The sequence below is a fragment of the Setaria viridis genome, chromosome 6, assembly GCF_005286985.2.
Source record: "Setaria viridis chromosome 6, Setaria_viridis_v4.0, whole genome shotgun sequence".
Taxonomy (NCBI): domain Eukaryota; kingdom Viridiplantae; phylum Streptophyta; class Magnoliopsida; order Poales; family Poaceae; genus Setaria; species Setaria viridis.
This window is the reverse complement of record NC_048268.2, coordinates 792,970-812,004: the sequence shown is the minus strand read 5'-3', so window position 1 is coordinate 812,004 and position 19,035 is coordinate 792,970. Positions and strand designations below refer to the sequence as shown.

The following is a 19,035-nucleotide window of genomic DNA, read 5'->3' as shown; positions in this document are numbered from 1 at the left end:
TTCAGATAACTGAGCAATGGAAAGAAACCAGCACTACTTCAAAACCACACGTCCCTACTGGCCTATTTGCGCCGGCAAAATCAAACCAGCACGAATAGACTGTCCCTGACGACTATAGTCCCCATGGCCTCACATGACTGAGCATGAATATACTTGCTGGTTAGGCAACTGGCAAGGATACCTTCTGAGTATTACTTACTGTCATCTGTTAGTGTGTCAGCAGTGCAATTCCTTGGGAACATGGCATATAAATTGCATCAGTTATTGTCTGGCTTCAAGCATCTTGAATTCACAAAGCTAAACACAAAAACTACACTTTTTAAAACCAGTTTCAGAGCGCTAGACTTTTCTTTATATGTTTCATAAAACTACACTCTTAAAAACAATTTTCAAAAAACTAAAAACCGTGCTCATTTTATAGCATAAAACTACAATTTTCATAGCTTAAAATTGTTTTTCTTAGAGAGAAAGCTTAAAATTGTAGGTTGTGATACAAATGACAAAAATAATGCGTAATTTTGTGATATGATATGGCAATATAAATGTAGTTCTATGAAGTTGATTCACCACATGGTAGATTTGTGTTGAAGGATGTTAATACTGCAAAATAGAATTTGGAAAGTGTGTTTTTGTGATAGTTCGTTCCAGTGTTAGAGTAGTTTCGTGAAATTTACTCTACCAAAAATGTCAACCATCAACTCCGTGTCTATGTATTACAATTATGACTGCATAGCATCCAAAAATTAATTAGGGATCGCCAATTTCTAGCAATAAATATGTGGTGACCTAATGATTCCAAGAAACAAAAGTGCTTCTTCCTCACCATGTAGATACATTTAATTGAGTTTGAGACCTGACTTCCAGATCTACAGGACTGAGGTTCCTTTGAGTTTTGGCTAGCTACCCGCCATGGAAAATGGCAAAGGCGATGTGAGTAACGTTATATGAATCTAGTTCACCATTATAAGGGATAATTTCATGCATGCCATTACAATTCTTAACTTATGTAATGATGCATTTATATATAATGATACATTTATACCTAAAATTTATGTCTTCTTTATTTAATAGTGTATCATGCTTATCAATTAAACTGAAGATATGTTGAAAGTAGTTTATTTGGTGACTCCATACATGGTTAGTTCAGGATTGATTGTAATTCTGGATAACCATCCTTATCTCTAAGAGAAAGCTCCTTAACCTCCAAGCCATATACTCCTACAGTACATGGGGCTCAACTTATACAACCCACAATTATTGTAATTCTGGATAACCATCCTTATCTTATCTTTTAAGGTTGAATCCAGATCTCTAATTGGGCCTAATGGGCTTCAAAGTCATTTACTTATCTAGCTTCCGTGTGCTATATAGGAGCCCCTGAAAAATATGGATCTACCTGACTACCTGCGTTGATCTTGCTGAAGAAATTGTCGATCATCTCTTCCTCAAATGCAGTTTTGCACACGAGAGTGCTAGTTGCTCTTATATATCAATGTAATGCTGCAAAGGGATCCCTTTGAAATTCTCGGTGCTTTCTGCCAACAGCTTCAGGTCCCATTCTTCATGGAGGTTATAATCTAGATGAGTTGGAGTATCATGAAATGATCCCATCTTCAGAGGTATTCAGCCGAGAGTAGCCCTTTGCAAGGTCACCTTCAGAAATGAATTCGCTCTGCTTCTGCATAGGGTAAAGAAGTCATGCTTCCCAAATATTGTTACATGGATCGATCTCTTCTAGTAATAGTTTTTAGTATAATCTTTTTTCTTGTTTCCTGAGTTTTCCTTTTATTTTGCTCTATACCTTTTTCTTTAATATATTAATATACAAACAGTAGGGAGGCAACCCCTCCTGATTCCTTAAAAAGGAATATGCACAGCCAGATTTCTGCACTGGTGTCAATGAGCTTGTCTATACTGCTAGGCAAAAACTAACGCTTGCTCAGTTAAACATGCCTGATATGTAGTTGCGGACCGATCCAAAGTTCCAACCCAAAAGTTGCAATTGCAAGTCAGAAGCTGAACACCACTGCCTGGAATGAATCAGCAGGTTTAACAGTCAGATCACAGCGAGCATGCAAGTTACCGTACACTGACACTGGGAAGAATCTCCCATCCGCACCTTCTACAACAGTTCCGCATCGAGATTTCTGTACGTGTAGCAGGGGCATCAAAATTATGTTTCCCAGCGAGCATGAAGTCATAGAGTTTGGGAATCGATACCGAAGCTAAAAAAAAACCTAAACAGAAGACGGCAGTACACATGCAATGCTCTGCTCTCTCAGCACCGCAATGGTGCGACAGAGTTGTCACAGAAAGATCTCAACACCTCCCATCATGTGCCTAGGCATTTGCAAAGCCAGAAACAAAGCCTAAACAATGTTACGCTAATCTATATCACGACTGCATTGGTCGATGGCATCTCATGCATAAAAAAAATGTGGACATTAATTAGAGGTTAGACCAGGCATACGTACATCGAGAAATTACGGCCCATGTGAGGTGAAGTACAAGTCTACAGGCTTCAGTCTTCTGCAAAAACACGCAGTAAAAAATACTGGGAATCCAATAATCCATTGATTGTACGTAAGTCAACCAAGACCTGTACGAGCTAGTAGTTACACCATGTGCACAAAAAATACTGGCAAGTTACAGTGAACAGTATGCATGAATGCTTGATCTTAGACAGGGTGCAGAGAGATGTATGTAGCTGTCAGAGTAAAACTGGATGGAAGGAATTGCAGAATCACTCTGAGTCTCTGATCACTCATTCGGAGATTCATAACACAGCCGCTTAACATAAGTTCAGTGGTATATCTGTACCAATAGGTGCTGCTGTAAGATTCCCTTTACAAACAGGTTCCAAATCCTATGAGGAATTATTTTGTAGTAACAATACAGAAACAATTTGATTGCGCTTCTCAGAAAACTTTTATTCACACTTCTGAAAGAGTGAAACCTTCAGGCTTATTTCGAGGAATTGCTGTTCTGAGCATGTAAGGAAACTCTAGCTCTGTCCCCAGGCGTTAACTGGAGCTTGCATCTAAAAACATGCAAGCATGAGAACCCCTGCAGTCAGAATGTCATGTAAATACAAGTTAGGAGCTTCAGACCATGTCATGGAAAGAATAGCACTGAACACTGGACACACGCACATAAGTAGTAAATCAGAAACTTCTGGGCACATGACCTCGTGATCTACAAGTGACTGGCCAATTTTGACTGAAGATCTACAGGCATATGGAAGAACAGGCAATCACCGCATTGGTAGTTTGATCAGCACGATGAAACCACAGTGCCCAAGGATACCATGCAAAACCATCTTCTAACAAAATAAAGGGACCAGAACTTCTCGACTTCCCACATAAACATCAAGTATTCAACTTGCAGAAGAATCAACTATCCCTGTCAGAAGCCACCGTGGGACGGCTCACAGATTGGTGCTGCATGAGAGACCTTGAACTTGTTAGTCAACTCTTTCTCTGCTCAAGCTTTAATTGAAGTCATGATCAACTTTTTTATAACCACTTACTGATCACCAGCTAGACGATTCTCTCCAATTTCTTAGATCTTCAGAGAATCAAAGTTGCTACTATGCTAGATCTTGATTAGACTTCAGCACCCTAATCTCCACTTCTATATCTCTATATAAGCCCACACCATGTAGAAGAAAGCACGCTCACACTGTACCTACCCAACAGCACCAGCAGCCATGGGGCAGGCTAGGACTCAACTCCTAGCCTCCCTAGCGGCTATCTACCTTATCCTAGCCATCACCCATGTCACTGGTGGCCAGACTGATGACCTAGATGACCTAGAGATAATGTGGGGCAACGCAAAGGTGGTCACTGACAGCTCTGGCCAAAAGGCCATCGCGCTGACACTCGACCGCTCGACTAGCTCTGCGTTCCGCTCTAAGAAGACATGCCAGTTCTGCAGGATCGACGTGGAGATCAAGCTCGTCCCAGGGAACTCAGCTGGCACTGTGACCACGTTTTATGTAAGTAGCTAACAAAACAACTGATTATTGACATTCTAGTCTCTTGTGGATCCTTCAGAGTCAGACCAACCTAATATGTGTCGCAATCTGGTGACAGATGATAACAGAGGGGGCATGGCAGTACCATGATGAGATCGACATCGAGTTCTTGGGGAACAGCACTGGCCAGCCCTACACCATGCACACTAACATGTATGCCAGAGGACAAGGTGGCAGAGAGAAGCAGTACAAGTTTGATTTTGATCCCACTCAAGATTACCACAAGTACACCATCATCTGGAATAAAGACTGGATCTTGTAAGCTCCCCCCTTCCATCTAGCAAAAACTATAGCTCATGTATAAGGCTCAGTTTTGCAGTGCCATATCATTCAGTAGTACATACTAAAGATTTTTCTTTCAGAGAGGGGTAGGAGAAGTAAGGTCTAAGGCGGTAATAAGGCTACAGGGTCTCCCCATGTCAATAGAAGAGATATTTTAGAAAAAGAATTGACCTAGTAGGAAATGATCTTGTTCATCCTACTTATTTTTCTGCAAGCACTAAGCCTAATCATATTGCTATATATTTTTCCTTTTCTGCAAGTAATAATCATATCGCTATTTCTGAGCTGCAGATTCCTTGTCGATGACAAGCTGTACCGGCAGATCAAAAACAACCAGATGTATGGTGCCCCATACCCATACTATTATCCGATGAGGGTGTACGCCACCATCTGGAATGCAGATGACTGGGCAACGCAAGGCGGGCGGGTCAAGACCGACTGGTCACAGGAGCCATTCACAGCATACTTCCGGAACTACAGGGCCATCTCATGCCCCCAATTTGGGAACAACCCTATGTGTCTCCCAGGCTCCGGTTGGTTCAACCAGCAGCTGGATGAGTCGCGGAAACAGCAAATGTCACAAGTGGACTCCAATAACAAGATATATGATTACTGCAAAGACCCCAAGAGGTACAAGAATGGGCCGCCTCCTAGGGAGTGTGGGTTACAGTAGAAGTGATTGTGAGGGTGAGAGATGTATTTTATGCATGATTCAGCAATTCACTACCATTCTTTTCAAGATGAACAGTTCAATTAACGCTTTGTCCATGGCGTTTAAATCGTATCACGTATATCAGGCATTGATTATTGCGCGTATCAATATGATGTGCTTCAAAGATGATGCAGTGACCAAAATATTTACTCCCTCCAGTCAATAAAACAAGATGTTTAGGACAGCAAAAACAACTAGCTTTCTACTTGTTTTGTTTGTCTGAACAACAGCTAATTTTGACCGTACCAGAGGTAGTAATATATAGCTAATAGTTTTGATTGAAAATGTAGTGGTCTAACCCTACATACACAAGGCTAGTAGGGAAAAAATGAGAATGGAGTTTCACAAAAATTATAAGTTGAAAGCTAGCCAGCTCATAGAAATATTTATCTTACTCCTTTAGGGCATCCAGAGTGTATAAGGTCCCAGTGAACCTTAAGGTGGGTCCCACATGAGTCAAGGTCAGATGCTATTATGTACATGTACAAGGACTGGTTGGACTTTAAGCATGGGCCCCACTTGCAAATATATAAAAAATAAAAATACCCATTATCCTTGGCTGTCGGCAGGCCTTCCCATCGCAGCAACGGGATGTAGAAATCAATACTTTAATGCTTGAGGCCGAGTTATACACATGAGGTCGTATATGTGGTCGGCTTAAGACCCCCTTTTGAACAATGGAGTTGGTGGTCATAGGCCAGTGGTGCATCCCCAGCCAAGGTCCCCGGTGGCCCCATTTTCAGTTCTACAGCTGCACACTTCTGCATCTCCCTCTCATAAGCCTCCAGAGCAGATGGAAACCATCTCAGTTTCTTATCTCTTATCCTCCCCTCTTTGCCCGAATCAAACCCAGATTTGGTCTCTTCAATGCGGGAAAGAAAAAACGGCAGTTCAATTGGGGGTTAGTCACGAGGAAGACAAGTTTTGCAGGCGCACGAGCCGTGGTAAAGAACGAAGACACCACTGAGTCCGAGTGCGACAGCCACCAAGCATGACTGGGTTCCATGAAGAGGCCCGTTCAGGCAAATTGGTTCAGGTATTACTTACTGTACACTTTACTTCTACGGCACATTCTGCTTTGAGAAACCGATGCTTATGTGACAGCAGACTGCTAAGCAGTTTCTGGTTGATTGTGTCCAGAGATAAGAAACATTGTTTATTAAACATTGCTAATAGCTTTCTAAGAGATTTTTGAGCTTTGAAATGATGAAGAGAACCAAGCTTCATCAGTATGAAGCTACAACTTCAACTGAAAAGCAGGCAACTACTTTATTCAACAGAACCCGTTGTTTTCTCCATGATTATATACGTTGCAAAGGAAGAATTTCATCAGCACCTTCCTATAAGGATGCATACTGTTTGTGTTGATTTATTCTCCCATTCTCCAGCATACAAATGACTGAACAGTCAACATCATTATCATTTATCTTACGATGAGGCTGCCGTGACATATATTATCTTTCAAAACAAGAATATTTATATAAGAAAATTAAGATATCTTGGTTACTTTATTCTCTTCCAGAAAAACACTGCCATAATCCTTTGGGTGCAATTCAAAACTGTACTAAGCTTCACTATAAGGAATGGATGCATTTTCTGGAATTTCGACTCCTAAATTCCTAATATTTGCAAAGATTGTGACCGATAACATATATATATCATAGCTCAGTGACAGATTACTATAAAGTGATGGCAGAGTAACCCAATGATCAAGAAATAAAGATCACTGTGCATGCCTCTTATAATATTTTTTTAAAATCCCTAGCAGCGCATTGGCATTCTGCACACTTGTGAAACCAAGATGTATGGTGTGACACTTCAATTGCTGGATTATTAAGTCAATGTTGCCCTTATGTCATCACAGTTCTGTTCCTAGCTACTCCTCCGTTCCAAATTACTATTCGTTTTATTCGTTTTAACTTTTCTAGATATATAATTTTTGCTACGTATCTAGACATGCATACATCTAGGTCCATAGCAAAGGCTATGTATCTAGAAAAGCTAAAACGACTAATAATTTAGGATGGAGGGAGTACTTACATACCTTGAGCGAGGTCGACCAGGAAAGGACAGTCATCCTTTCTCTTTCCAGTGCTTGAAGGGATAATCCTATATGAGCCTGCAAAGAGCAACACCTCACACATGATTATCTGAAAAAAGATAGGGTGGTACAGACATGTTGGTAGCCAGATCAAATATTAGCAGGTACTACCCTCTCTGATTCCCTTTTTTGTTACCAAAAGAAATAAGATACGACCAACATTCTTATCAATTCTGAACAAATTATTACCACTATTTCAATGTGGAGACTGAGCGTAGGCCATAGCAAAATAAGTTCCAAGTTTGTTGATCAGACATTCAACAGATCATCGCTCTAAGTCTCTCAAGGTTCTTATCTCTGAAGCCAAAACTTCAATAGAATTATTTACGCAAAACTTTCTTTTGCCAAGTTCCAGAGCTCTAGTTCTCACAGTGAAGGTTAGTTGATAAAATTTTAGCTAATTGAAATCGGCTCTTACTTGGTGTCATAATTTGAACACAGCGCGCATATCAAAATATAGTTTTCTGTATGCAGTTCGACCGTAATATAAAAAGCCAGCATTGGAAGAAAAAAATGCATCATGGATATACTAAACGTCAAATTTTCAACAAATCGTCACCACAAGTCTCACAAGCACTGGGCATAAAAAGTGACACAACCACAAGTGCCACTCTTGCCTTTTTTGTTCCTCTGATCTCCAAATGAAATTGAGAATGAAATGGATGACCTTTTTTTTCACATTGTCAGATGCACTTGATGTAAGATATGAACAAGGTGGGCAGCTACTCACGTCCCAAAGGTTCAGAAAATATGCTCTCATGGTGCATTTATGCAATGCAATATAATGAAACGTATTACTTTCCTAATACTTCCATATATTTCTACTATTCTTGCGAGATCAGGACCTTTTGAGATTCTACCAACAATATTTTTCATAAAACAGACAAAAAACGAAAGAACAGACTCAAAACTAACCGTGTTCCTTGCGCCATGCTTCTTCTGATCATCCACCCTTTACACTGCTGCACAAACTCCAAGTGCTGCTGTGCCTCACCTCTGCAGTCTGCACCCATTGATTGACTCTGTATGCCAATCATCTTCCCCTAAGCCAGAGCACTGGTGCAACTCACTGGGCACTCTTTCATGGCAAACATCTGATTGGCAAAGATGGCAACAACCATGACGAGCAGAATAGCGGTGAGATCCTCTCCTCCAGAGTCCACTGTAGCACAGAAGTGGCTGTAAATTTTCACAATCATTTGCTATGAGCCTATGAGGATACTATCCCAACATCTCGCCCATCCCCCATAAAACATATTGCCAATTAGGATCTGATGACTCGAATTGTAGTTTAACATCACTAGCAAATCAAGAGGTGATACGTGGAATAGTTAACAGGCTGAATAAATTATAGTTTCATCTTTACCATCACCTAATACTAGTTGTTTACTCTCATTGTGGCCCCCATGCAATAACTGTCCTGTCCCCCTGATTCTTTTACACGACATTTTTCAGTGCATCCTCAGAATATTGTCAGGTTACTGCAATCCGATCACCCATGCCATGTTATCTAGAAATTCGAGAAGACAAAAATAAAGCCTGGATATTATTAATAGAAGTCATCCAAGAATTAAATTGAAGCAATCTCTAGGTCAGTCCAGAGATATAAAAATATGAAACACCGGCAATATTAGTTAAGGCAGAAAGTAGTATATCCTGTTATGGGACCTGAAATTACAACATTGATACTTACGGAAAAATACATATATATCTTAGGAGAGTGATTACTCCACTCACCCATAAGTCAATGTAATATAAATATCATAAGCTTCAATTTAAGTAAAACTGCCCAATCATTAGTAATAATCTGAAAGAGTTGAGGAATATAAAGTGACCCTTGTAGAGAGATAGGGAAACATCACACACCCTTGAAGGGGGGTCACCTTTCATATATATAGCCATGGAGGCTTGGTGTATAAGAAATATGAGTACAACACATTTACGACTATACATACTCTAATACCCGCCCGCAGTCGCAGGGGGAGTGAGGCGAATGCCAAGACTGATCCTAAAGTCAGTAAACAACCGGAAGACCTTTAGTCATGATGTTCGCATACTGATGCGTCGAGGGGACGTGGAGAATACGGACCTGCCCGAGCGCGACCTTCTCACGGACGAAGTGGATATCAATCTTAATATACTTTGTGCGATGATGATGGACAGAATTGGCGGTCATATAGACAGCGGTCACATTGTCGCAGTAGACAACCATAGCGGAAGCAATAGGAACATGAAGATCGTGGAGAAGCTGGCGCAGCCAGCAGCATTTAGCAACTGCACGAGCCACAGCCGGTACTCCGCCTCTGCACTGGAATGGGAGATGGTGGATTGGTGCTTGGAAGACCAAGACACCAAAGTGTCGCCAAGGTAGACACAGTAGCCAGAAGTCGAGCGCCGCGAGTCAGGGCAGCCTGCCCAATCCGCATCTGAATAGGCTGTGAGAGAATCAACCGGACCAGCACCAATATGAAGACCAACATCCAATGTGTCTTTCACATAGCGCAGGATGCGCTTGACCATCGCAAGATGAGGCTGACGCAGATCATGCATGAAGAGGCAGACTTGTTGAACAGCATAGGCCAAATCAGAGCAAGTCAAAGATACTGAAGCACTCCGGCGAGACTCCTGTACTCCGAGGAATTAGTAATTGGGGCACCATCTGCAATCGAGAGTTTGGACTTGCTATCGACTGGCGTCGAGGTGGGATGACAGTCAGCCAAACCGGTGCGTTGGAGAAGATCAACTACATATTGTTGTTGGGACAAGAACAAGCCATCGGAGGTACGGGTGACTGAAATGCCAAGAAAGTGGTGTAGGACGCCAAGATTAGTCATGGCAAACTCCAAGTGAAGGCGAGTGATGATCTGGTGAAGCACCGCAGTAGATGAGGTAGTAAGAACAATGTCGTCGACATAAAGCAGCAGGTATACAATACTGGCACCATCCTTGTAGACAAACAGTGATGTGTCGGAGGGCGATGGTACAAATCCCAGCTAGTGAATATAAGTGGCAAACCATAGGTACCATGCGCGAGGAGCTTGCTTAAGCTCATAGAGCAACTTCTGCAGGAGGCACACATGATCTGGCGCTGAAGGATCAACAAATCCAGGAAGCTGCTGGCAATAGACGGTCTCATGAAGATGGCCATGGAGAAAGGCATTCTTCATATCAAGCTGATGAATCGGCCACTGACGAGAGACAGCAATGCTTAGAACAGTGCGTATGGTGGTAGGCTTCATGACTGGATTGAATGTCTCATCATAGTCGATCCTATACTACTGAGAGAATCCACGAACTACCCAACGAGCCTTGTGCCGAGCTAGAGTGCCATCGGAGTGAAATTTATGTTTAAAAATCCCCTTGCCTGACACCACATTTGCACCACATTTGCACCAGATGGATGGGGAACGAGATTCCATGTGTCATTATCAATGAGGGCCTGGTACTCATCTGCCCATAGTTGCCTTCCAGTTAGGATCCGCTAGAGCACTATGATAGTTGGCCGGAATAGGAGAGGCTGATACACTGATGGTGAACAGGTTCATGGGATGAACCGGCTTGAGAGAGCCCGTCTTGGACCTGATGACCATGGGATGAGGTGCTGGTGGCAGCCGTGGCACGCTCACGTGCGGTGGAGCCAACAGGGGCGAGCACCGGGTAGTGGAGACGGCGCCGGGAGCATGTGCTGGCGATGGTGACGTACGGGAGCATGCAAGCACCGAGCGTACATGTGCTGAAAAGTCCGCCCAAGCGGTGATCCCGGCAGAGGCACGAAACCAGGCCCACCCGGAACAAGGGGAGTATCAGGCGGGGGTCCAGGCGGGGGCACGGGGCCATGCCCGCCTAGAGGCGCAGAGGATGGCGATCCTAGCAGGGGCACGAAGCCACGCCCGCCCAAAAACGAGGAGGGCGGCGATCCTAGCAGGGCACGGGGCCACGCCTGCCTAGAGATGAAGAGGGTGTTGGTCCTAGCGGGAGCATGACACCACGCTCGCCCGGAGTCAAAGGAGTGGCGGGAGCTGGTCCTGGTGAGGGCACAGAGCCACGCCCGCTGGATCCAGGTGCCATCGAGCTCTTGGGCTGGTGCTCAACGTCCAAAACAAGCAGAGCAGCCACCTGAGTGGATCCACATCTTCCTACAATGTTAGTAGGACAATGCACTGTACCCCATCGACGTCTAGGAGAAAGTCCAAGGTGGAGTCGGTGGAGACAGCCGCGGTGGAAGCAAAGGGAAAAATCATCTCATCAAAGACAACATGGCAGGAGATAATGATGCATTGAGTGGAGAGATCAAGGCACTGATAGCCCTTGTGTGAAGAGGGATATCCTAAGAAAATGCACGCCTTGATTGAGGAGCAAGCTTATGTGCAAAGGTCGCCTTCAGGTTGGGATAGCAAACACACCCGAAGACACGAAGGTGGTGATATTGTGGTGGCTTGCTGTGGAGACGAGCGTAGGGAACCTCATTCCCAATAGAGGAGGAAGGGCGCCTGTTAAGAAGGTAGCAAGCGGCAGTGAGAGCTTCCACCCAATATGATGGCGGCATGGATGCATGGAGCATAAGCATGCACACGGAGTTATTGAGCGTACGAAGGACACGTTCGGCCTTGCCATTTTGTGGGGAGGTATAGGGGCAGGACAAACACAAAAGAATGCCACGGGTAGCTAGGAAGGATGCGGTGGCATTATTCACAAATTCCATGCCATTATCAGCCTAAAAACACTTGACGGGAAGACCAAATTGTGTATTCGCATAAGCAACAAACTCAACCATGTGCTGGTGGATGTCAGACTTGCATCTGAGAGGAAGGTCCAATAGTAGTGCGTGTAATCATCCAAAATCACCAAGTAATAAGAGAAACTAGAAATACTAGTGACAAGCGAGGTCCAAACATCGCAATGAAGAAGTTCAAAAGGAACAACCGTGTGTGAACTGGATGAGCTAAAAGGTAGGCACGTATGCTTGCCTAGCTGACAAGAGTGGCAAATGGAGCGATCTATTTTATTACAGGAAATATAATTGTTCTTATTGAGAGCATCGAGAGCTGCTGGAGCCGGGTGTCCATGACGCTAATGCCATAGGGTGGATGATACAGCAAGTAGGGTGTGGGCGGCGGCTGGTGCAGATGCTGGCAAGGTGTATAGATCCCCGTCGCTATAGCAGTGAAGAATCACGCATCGTGTCTGAAGGTCATTGACAGAAAAACCAAAAGCGTCAAACTCAATGGAACAACTATTGTCACGGGTGAATTGGCGCACTAAAAGTAAATTGCGAATGATGGATGGAGCGACAAGGACGTTGTTGAGAGCAAAATTAGACGCGTTGGCGGAAAGGACGGAGTGACCTCTAGACGTGACGGGTATGCTAGTGCCATTGCCTACTATAATAGAGAATGTGGAGGGGGAAGGTGCTGGAGGAGTATACCATCCGATCACGACATGAGCGAGGAAGTGCCGGTATCCACGATCCACGAGGAAGTGCCTTGCATGGACATCTGCTACAGGGCCGCAATTAGGCCGGCCTGGTCCCAGCTCTGGCCGGGAGTTGAGGCTTGGATAGGGGCAAAGGTTGTATGAGCCTACGGTGCCGAGCCCAGCACGCCCTGGTTGCGCTAGGCTTGGCCACCCCAAGACTGGCTGCCAGAGGAGCCCAGGCTGCCTTTGCTTATCGGCCCACAGAGAGATGCAGACCCACGGGCTAGTTGGGGGGCTGGAGGGAGCGGCCTAGTTGCGGGACTGCTGACGGCTGCCACCAGCCCTACCGTTGGCGTCGTAGCCGTCGCCGCCCTTCCTGTTGCGCAGCTGGCCGTCATTACGCGACTGATGCTGTTGTTGCTGCCCAGCACCTTGTGAAGATAGGGAACGGCAGTCTGAGTGGCCGCGGGATGGTGCGGGGCTAGCACTGAGGCCAGAGGCAGTCGTGACCTTCTCTTCATTCTTCAGGAGCAGCTCCTTGAGGAGGAGCTGATTGCGTGCAGCGGCAAAGGTGAGGTCGGAGTTGGCGGCGATGTTGTCTGTGGTGGTGGAGTAGGGTTTGGCTAGACCACGCAGTAGGTTTAGCACTAGTGTAGGCTCAGAGATGGGCTGACCGACGTCGTGGAGGGCGGCGGTGGCGGTCTTCATGTTGTGGCAGTAGTCGTCGATGGACAAGTCGCCTTGAGTCATCAAATGAAATTCATGGCTCATGAAGATAGCACGGGGAGCTTTGTTCGCTTGGAACAGATCGTCAATGGCGACCCAGAGTTGGCGGGCTGTCTGGTCGGTGTTGTCCATGGCGAGGTCAAGGACGGCATCCGAGACGGAGCCAAACAGCTAGCTGCAGACGCAGCAGACCGCTTGCTCCCACGCAAGGTCAGTGCGGCGAGGAGGAGCAGTGCTGTCGATGTGTGCCAGCAACCCGAACTTGCCGCACATGGCGTGGAAGAACAACGACCACTTACTGAAGTTGGAGTTCTTCAGCTCAAGCTTCATGGGGATGTGGGACTTGACGGCAACCGTAGCGTAGGGGTTGACGAAGATGGGGCCGACAGATTCGTTGGACGCAGGGCCTCCAACTAGCGGCGAGTAAGCAGTCGAGGAGGAGGAGGAGGAGGGCATGGCTGCTGGTTGTAGTTAGCGGCATGTGGGAGTAGATGGGATCTCCAGGGACGTGCACCAACTACTCCAGGGATGTGCGTCAGACTCGAATATCACCGGACAGAACCAGAACCAGGAGAGCATACGGGAGAATACGGAGAGCAAACGCCGGGAGAATACGGCCGGACAGGAACAGGAGAGCAGACACCGGGAGCTCCAGGGATGTGTGGCAAGGAGACGACGCGAGCGAGAAGCGCCGCAGGGTGGTGTGGACGTGCGACGTGGGCACGGCACACGGGGAGAACACGGTGGCGATGCAGGAGGATGGCCAGCCCGTGTAGGATAGGATTAGGGTTGCAGAAGGAAAACCCGGACTCATGATACCATATAGAGATAGAGAAACACCACATACCCTTGGAGGGGGGTGACCTTTCATATATATAGCCATATAGGCTTGGTGTACAAGAAATATGAGTACAACACATATACCACTATACATACTCTAATAACCCTAGCCACCGGCACTAAGATAATTCGAATAATACAAAACAGTTTGGGTACCAGTTGAACTACAGATGCCATAAAAAGATTTTTTTTCACGACATAAAATAGATTGAACAAGAAAGACAAGAATATTCTATGCTTTTAAGATTTTTTTATACATGATTTCCAAAAAATAGAAGGGACGTTTACCTAGTGTGTTCAATCAGACAGCATCAAAACTTTGCTATTTGGACTTAAATATCACTACTCCATCGGAAATAAAAAGTAAATCTAAGTTTCCTAAGAATGATCTAAGCTCAAAAAAATTCATTAGTGCACAAAAACTATGCACGCACCACAAAAATCTAAACAACTTGTAGTGTGAAAACACAATCAAGAACTTGTACTGTTTGGACATGTACATTTTCATATATCAACTTTAGTATGGATGGCCATGTGATCTACAGGTGATTTGCCAGTTTGACTTGGGATCATTTGATTTATTTTTCTGAACATCACTTGCATTAGCAAAGGGCTTGCTAAACCTGAGGAATTCGTTCTTTAAGGAAACTGTTAGATCCACCAAATCAGTCTACTCAAACAAATTCTTCATACTAATTTGCTTTAAGTTACGTGTAACACACATGATAGCTAATAGCAAAAAACACAAAGGAAAAGTGTTCTACCAATAACTGCAAAAAAAAAAAAAAACTGGTACGACTTGAATGGAAACATCTGTGAAAAATTGTCAAAACAACAGGTTATCTAGCGTCTTAGAATACTATAGGTTTACTGTCAAGAGTATATAAGCATACCTCAGGATTGGACAAAACCATATGCTACAATTTGAGTGGATATTAGTAATATCACCCCACAGGAACTGCAGTAAAAGGCAACTAAAACCCTCATACATAAACGCTCAACTTGCTAGAGGGCCAGCGTATATATTTTGGCAGAAGCCACCGTGGGGCGGTCCTGCTCAAGCTTTGATCCCCAGTACTTTAATCAATTTTTAAGCCCATTACTTCAGAAGCCAGCCAATGATGTCCTGTTTATTTTGGCATCCCAAGAATCTAAGCCCATACTAAGTTAGATCTTGTTCAGAATACACACGTACTGGTCTCCTTTCACAAAGTCTATATAAAGACATTGTTTCAACACATCATATTCACAGTGTCTCCACTCCCTAAATACCACCAGAAGCCATGAGGCGGGCTAGGATCCTAGCGGCCTTGTATTTCATCCTAACCATCTCCCCAGCAATCAGCGACATGACCGACAGCATTGAAATGATGTGGGGCAATACGCAGGTGCTCTACGATAGCGCTGGCCACCAAATCATGTCACTGACCCTTGACCGATGGACGACTTCGGCGTTCCGCTCAAAGAGCCAGTACCTCTTTGGGAGGTTCGACATTGACATCAAGCTTGTCCCCAAGGAATCTGCTGGCACTGTCACCACAATATATGTAAGTAAACAAGAAAAGGAAAGATCATCATTCAGGTTACATATGAATCCTTAGCCTAAACATTTTTTCCTTGATCCAACAATAGATGGTAACAGAGGGGCCATGGCAGTACCATGATGAGATCGACCTTGAGTTCTTGGGGAACACCACTGGTGAACCATACACCCTGCACACCAACATCTATGCCAAAGGAAAAGGTGGCCGAGAAAAGCAGTACCGTCTTTGGTTTGATCCCACTGAAGACTTCAATACTTACTCCATCATCTGGAACCCGCACATGATCTTGTAAGTTCCCCCTTATCTTGCTAAAATTGTTAGTTCCCATACCAAGCTACAAAGGCTCATTTTGCCAATTTTGCGATTTGGTAAGCAATTCTAAGAATGCCTTGCTACTTCAAAATAAGAGGTTGTGTTCAGCCTAACTATTTGTAAGTGTAAGGCCTAATCGATTTGTCTGTTGTTCGAATACAATGATACAGAATACTTGTCAATGGCAAACCAATCCGGCGGATGAAGAATCAGATGAGGGATGATACTCCCTTCCCACTCTTTCAGCCTATGAGGATGTATGCCAGCATCTGGAATGCTGAGGAATGGGCAACACAGGGTGGACGCGTCAAAACTGACTGGTCCCAGGCACCATTCACAGCATTCTTCCGGAACTACACCGCCAACGCTTGTGTTCCATACAACAGAGCCTGGATTTGCGGCCAGGGTTCTGGTGATAGCAGTTGGTTCAACCAGGAGTTGGATGAGGAGGGGAATCAGAAACTGAAGGATGTGGATGATAAAAACAAGATATACGACTACTGCACCGACTCAAGGAGGTTTCCAAATGGGTACCCCCCAGAATGTGCATCACAGTAGAAATTATTCAACAAGCATACAGAAAGGGTGAGAGGAGTATTGCGGGCTGTAGTCGATTCTTTAAGACTATGATTGTCATACCAAATGGTATTGTTCATTGCATTTCATGGTTGGGGAGGGAGCAGGAAATAAATCATGGATGCTCATATGTTGTGCATAGATCAAACAAATTAAGCTGAAAATGGTAGAATGAAGAGCAGAACATCTTACAGTGAGTTAGATTTGTAGCAATTAATTGCAAAAAGAAAATGAAAATAGTGCGGCCTGATGTGAATGCAGTTATGTCTTCCATAAGAGATGAAATGCACTTGTGGAGTATGGCTGGGGCTCGAGGAATTTCGCATCTCCTCACCCTCATACCACAGCTCGATTTTTTGTAGGTGTTTTTTTCTGGTTCAGTTTTGGGTCAGGACCGGCTAGAAAAAGGAAGTGTAATAGTTTTTGGTTAAAAAACCTACGTAGGTTTTGTTCGGATTCTATACCCTTTCACCTTCTTAATATATTGATACATAGCTCTCCTGCGTGTTCGAAAAAAAGTTTGGCTTAAAAATCATACAGTAATATTTCCCAATGTAGACGGCGTATTGTTACAGAAAATATCCAAAATCAAGAGAGTTTTATCATAATGTTAGTGAAATCCTAGTTGTGCTAGTTGTGTCAGTGTAAGTCTGTAGTGTTAGACAGAGTCAAAGTCTGTTAGAGTTAACCAAATATTTCACTTATGTTAGGTGATCAGGTCTATTAGGGAGTTAGGAGTACAAACGTTCATGCAATCATGCCTGGTGTTTTATGGCCACTAAGGCCAACTTCTACGGCCACTACTGGCCTTATCTCTTGTAATCCAAATATAAATAAAGCATAGGGTATTAGAAAATGCTGCAAGCTTTTGCTGCACCATACAGCATTGCATGTCTAATTGTCATCCTATAAAACTTGCCTTTTAGCTTCAATGGTACCCTCTTGTCATATAAATTTTCTTATGCTTGACGCCACTTCATCCACCCCGCTTTGATTCTATGACTAACATCCTCATCAATATCCCCATCTCATTGTTACGTTGATCCCAAATATCGAAATGTATCCTTCCTAGGCAATACTTGGCTTTCCAAACTAACGTCTCCCTCCTCATATGTAGTAGTGCTAAAGTCACATCTCATATATTCAATTTTAGTTCTGCTGAGACTAAAACCTTTTGACTCTAGGGCCTCCCGCCACAACTCTTGTTTCCTATTTACTCCTGCTCGACTTTCATCAACTAGTACTACATCATCCACGAAGAGCATACACCAAGAGATATCCCCTTAAATGTCCTTTGTTACCTCATCCATCACCAAGGCAAATAGATAAGGGCTCAAAAGCAGGCCCTTGATGTAGTCATATTCTAATTGTAAAGTCATATGTGTCGCCATCACTTGTTCGGACTCTAGTTACAACATTATTGTACATGTCCTTCATAAGTCAAATGTACTTTGTTGGGACTTTATATTTGTCTAGAGCCCACCACATAACATTCCTTGGTATTTTGTCATACGCCTTCTTCAACTCAATGAAAACCATGTATACCTATATCGCTCCATAACTTGTCTTATTAAGAAAATAGCTTCCATGGTTGACCTTCCAGGCATGAAACCAAATTGGTTCATAGAGACCCGTATTATCCTTCTCAAACGATGCTCGATAACTCTCTCCCGTAGCTTTATAGTATGGCTCATCAACTTAATTCCTCGGTAATTACTTATTCTTGTACAGTGGTACCAGTATACTTTTCCTCCACTCTTCCAGCATCTTGTTCGACCGAAAAATATGGTTGAACAACTTGGTTAGCCATACTATGGCTATATCCCCGATTCATCTCCACACCTTAATTGGGATACCATCTAGGCCCATCGCCTTACCACTTTTCATCCTTTTCAACGCCTCTCTGACCTCAGATTCTTGGATCTTCTGCACAAAGTGCCTATTAGTGTTATCAAAAGAGTTATCCAACTGCAAGGTTGTGTTCTCATTCTCACCATTGAAAAATTTACCAAAATACTCTTGTCATCTATGTTTGATCCCATCCTCCTTTACCAAGATGTTCTTCATTTCATCCTTAATGTACTTAACTTGGTTGAAGTCCCTCATCTTTCTCTCATGAACCTTAGCCATCCTATAGATGTCCCTCTCTCCTTCCTTCGTACATAATCGTTGGTAAAGATCCTCATACGCTCTACCCTTTGCCACACTTACATCTCGCTTTGCGATCTTCTTTGCCTCCTTGTACTTCTCTATGTTATCCACACTCGTGTCATGGAACAAGCGCCTATAGCATTCTTTCTTCTCCTTAATAGTCATTTGGACTTCCTCATTCCACCATCAAGTATCTTTATCTACACCTCTACCCACTTGGTCACTCCAATCACCTTCGAGGTCACCTTCTAAATGCAGTTTACCATCTTCTCCCACATATTGTTTGCGTCCTCTCCTTACTTCCAAGAGCCCTTTTGATTACCCTTTCCTTGAAGACCTT

General features: G+C 44.0%; 2 protein-coding genes, 1 long non-coding RNA gene and 1 pseudogene across 3 annotated transcripts; 2 read left to right on the top strand and 2 right to left on the bottom strand.

The window, feature by feature from the left end:
* Positions 1–2,749: 2,749 nt before the first annotated feature.
* LOC117861141 (uncharacterized) lies at positions 2,750–3,670 on the bottom strand. Its single transcript, XR_004641698.2, has 3 exons — positions 3,530–3,670; positions 3,188–3,440; positions 2,750–3,066 (listed from the first exon to the last, which is right to left on the bottom strand). It is a non-coding gene; the product is annotated as an uncharacterized lncRNA (long non-coding RNA).
* Positions 3,671–3,709: 39 nt separating this feature from the next.
* LOC117861137 (xyloglucan endotransglucosylase/hydrolase protein 24) lies at positions 3,710–5,057 on the top strand. The gene is made up of 3 exons (XM_034744636.2): positions 3,710–3,997; positions 4,095–4,294; positions 4,610–5,057. The coding sequence occupies exons 1-3, from the start codon at positions 3,710–3,712 to the stop codon at positions 4,989–4,991; spliced, it is 870 nt and encodes a 289-aa protein (XP_034600527.1). The 3' UTR covers positions 4,992–5,057.
* A 152-nt stretch (positions 5,058–5,209) lies between these two features.
* Positions 5,210–17,131, top strand: LOC117861138 (xyloglucan endotransglucosylase protein 1). The gene is made up of 4 exons (XM_034744637.2): positions 5,210–6,066; positions 15,501–15,659; positions 15,745–15,944; positions 16,139–17,131. The coding sequence occupies exons 1-4, from the start codon at positions 6,022–6,024 to the stop codon at positions 16,524–16,526; spliced, it is 792 nt and encodes a 263-aa protein (XP_034600528.1). The 5' UTR covers positions 5,210–6,021; the 3' UTR covers positions 16,527–17,131.
* LOC140223040 (uncharacterized) lies at positions 12,856–13,728 on the bottom strand (annotated as a pseudogene).
* Positions 17,132–19,035: the final 1,904 nt, after the last annotated feature.

Bases quoted from the DNA above. Each gene is read 5' to 3' on its own strand.
- LOC117861137 (XM_034744636.2), top strand. From the start codon at position 3,710: ATGGGGCAGGCTAGGACTCAACTCCTAGCCTCCCTAGCGGCTATCTAC. The intron at 3,998-4,094 runs GTAAGTAGCTAA...ATCTGGTGACAG, and splicing joins GCACTGTGACCACGTTTTAT to ATGATAACAGAGGGGGCATG. The intron at 4,295-4,609 runs GTAAGCTCCCCC...TCTGAGCTGCAG, and splicing joins TGGAATAAAGACTGGATCTT to ATTCCTTGTCGATGACAAGC.
- LOC117861138 (XM_034744637.2), top strand. From the start codon at position 6,022: ATGACTGGGTTCCATGAAGAGGCCCGTTCAGGCAAATTGGTTCAG. The intron at 15,660-15,744 runs GTAAGTAAACAA...ATCCAACAATAG, and splicing joins GCACTGTCACCACAATATAT to ATGGTAACAGAGGGGCCATG. The intron at 15,945-16,138 runs GTAAGTTCCCCC...ACAATGATACAG, and splicing joins TGGAACCCGCACATGATCTT to AATACTTGTCAATGGCAAAC.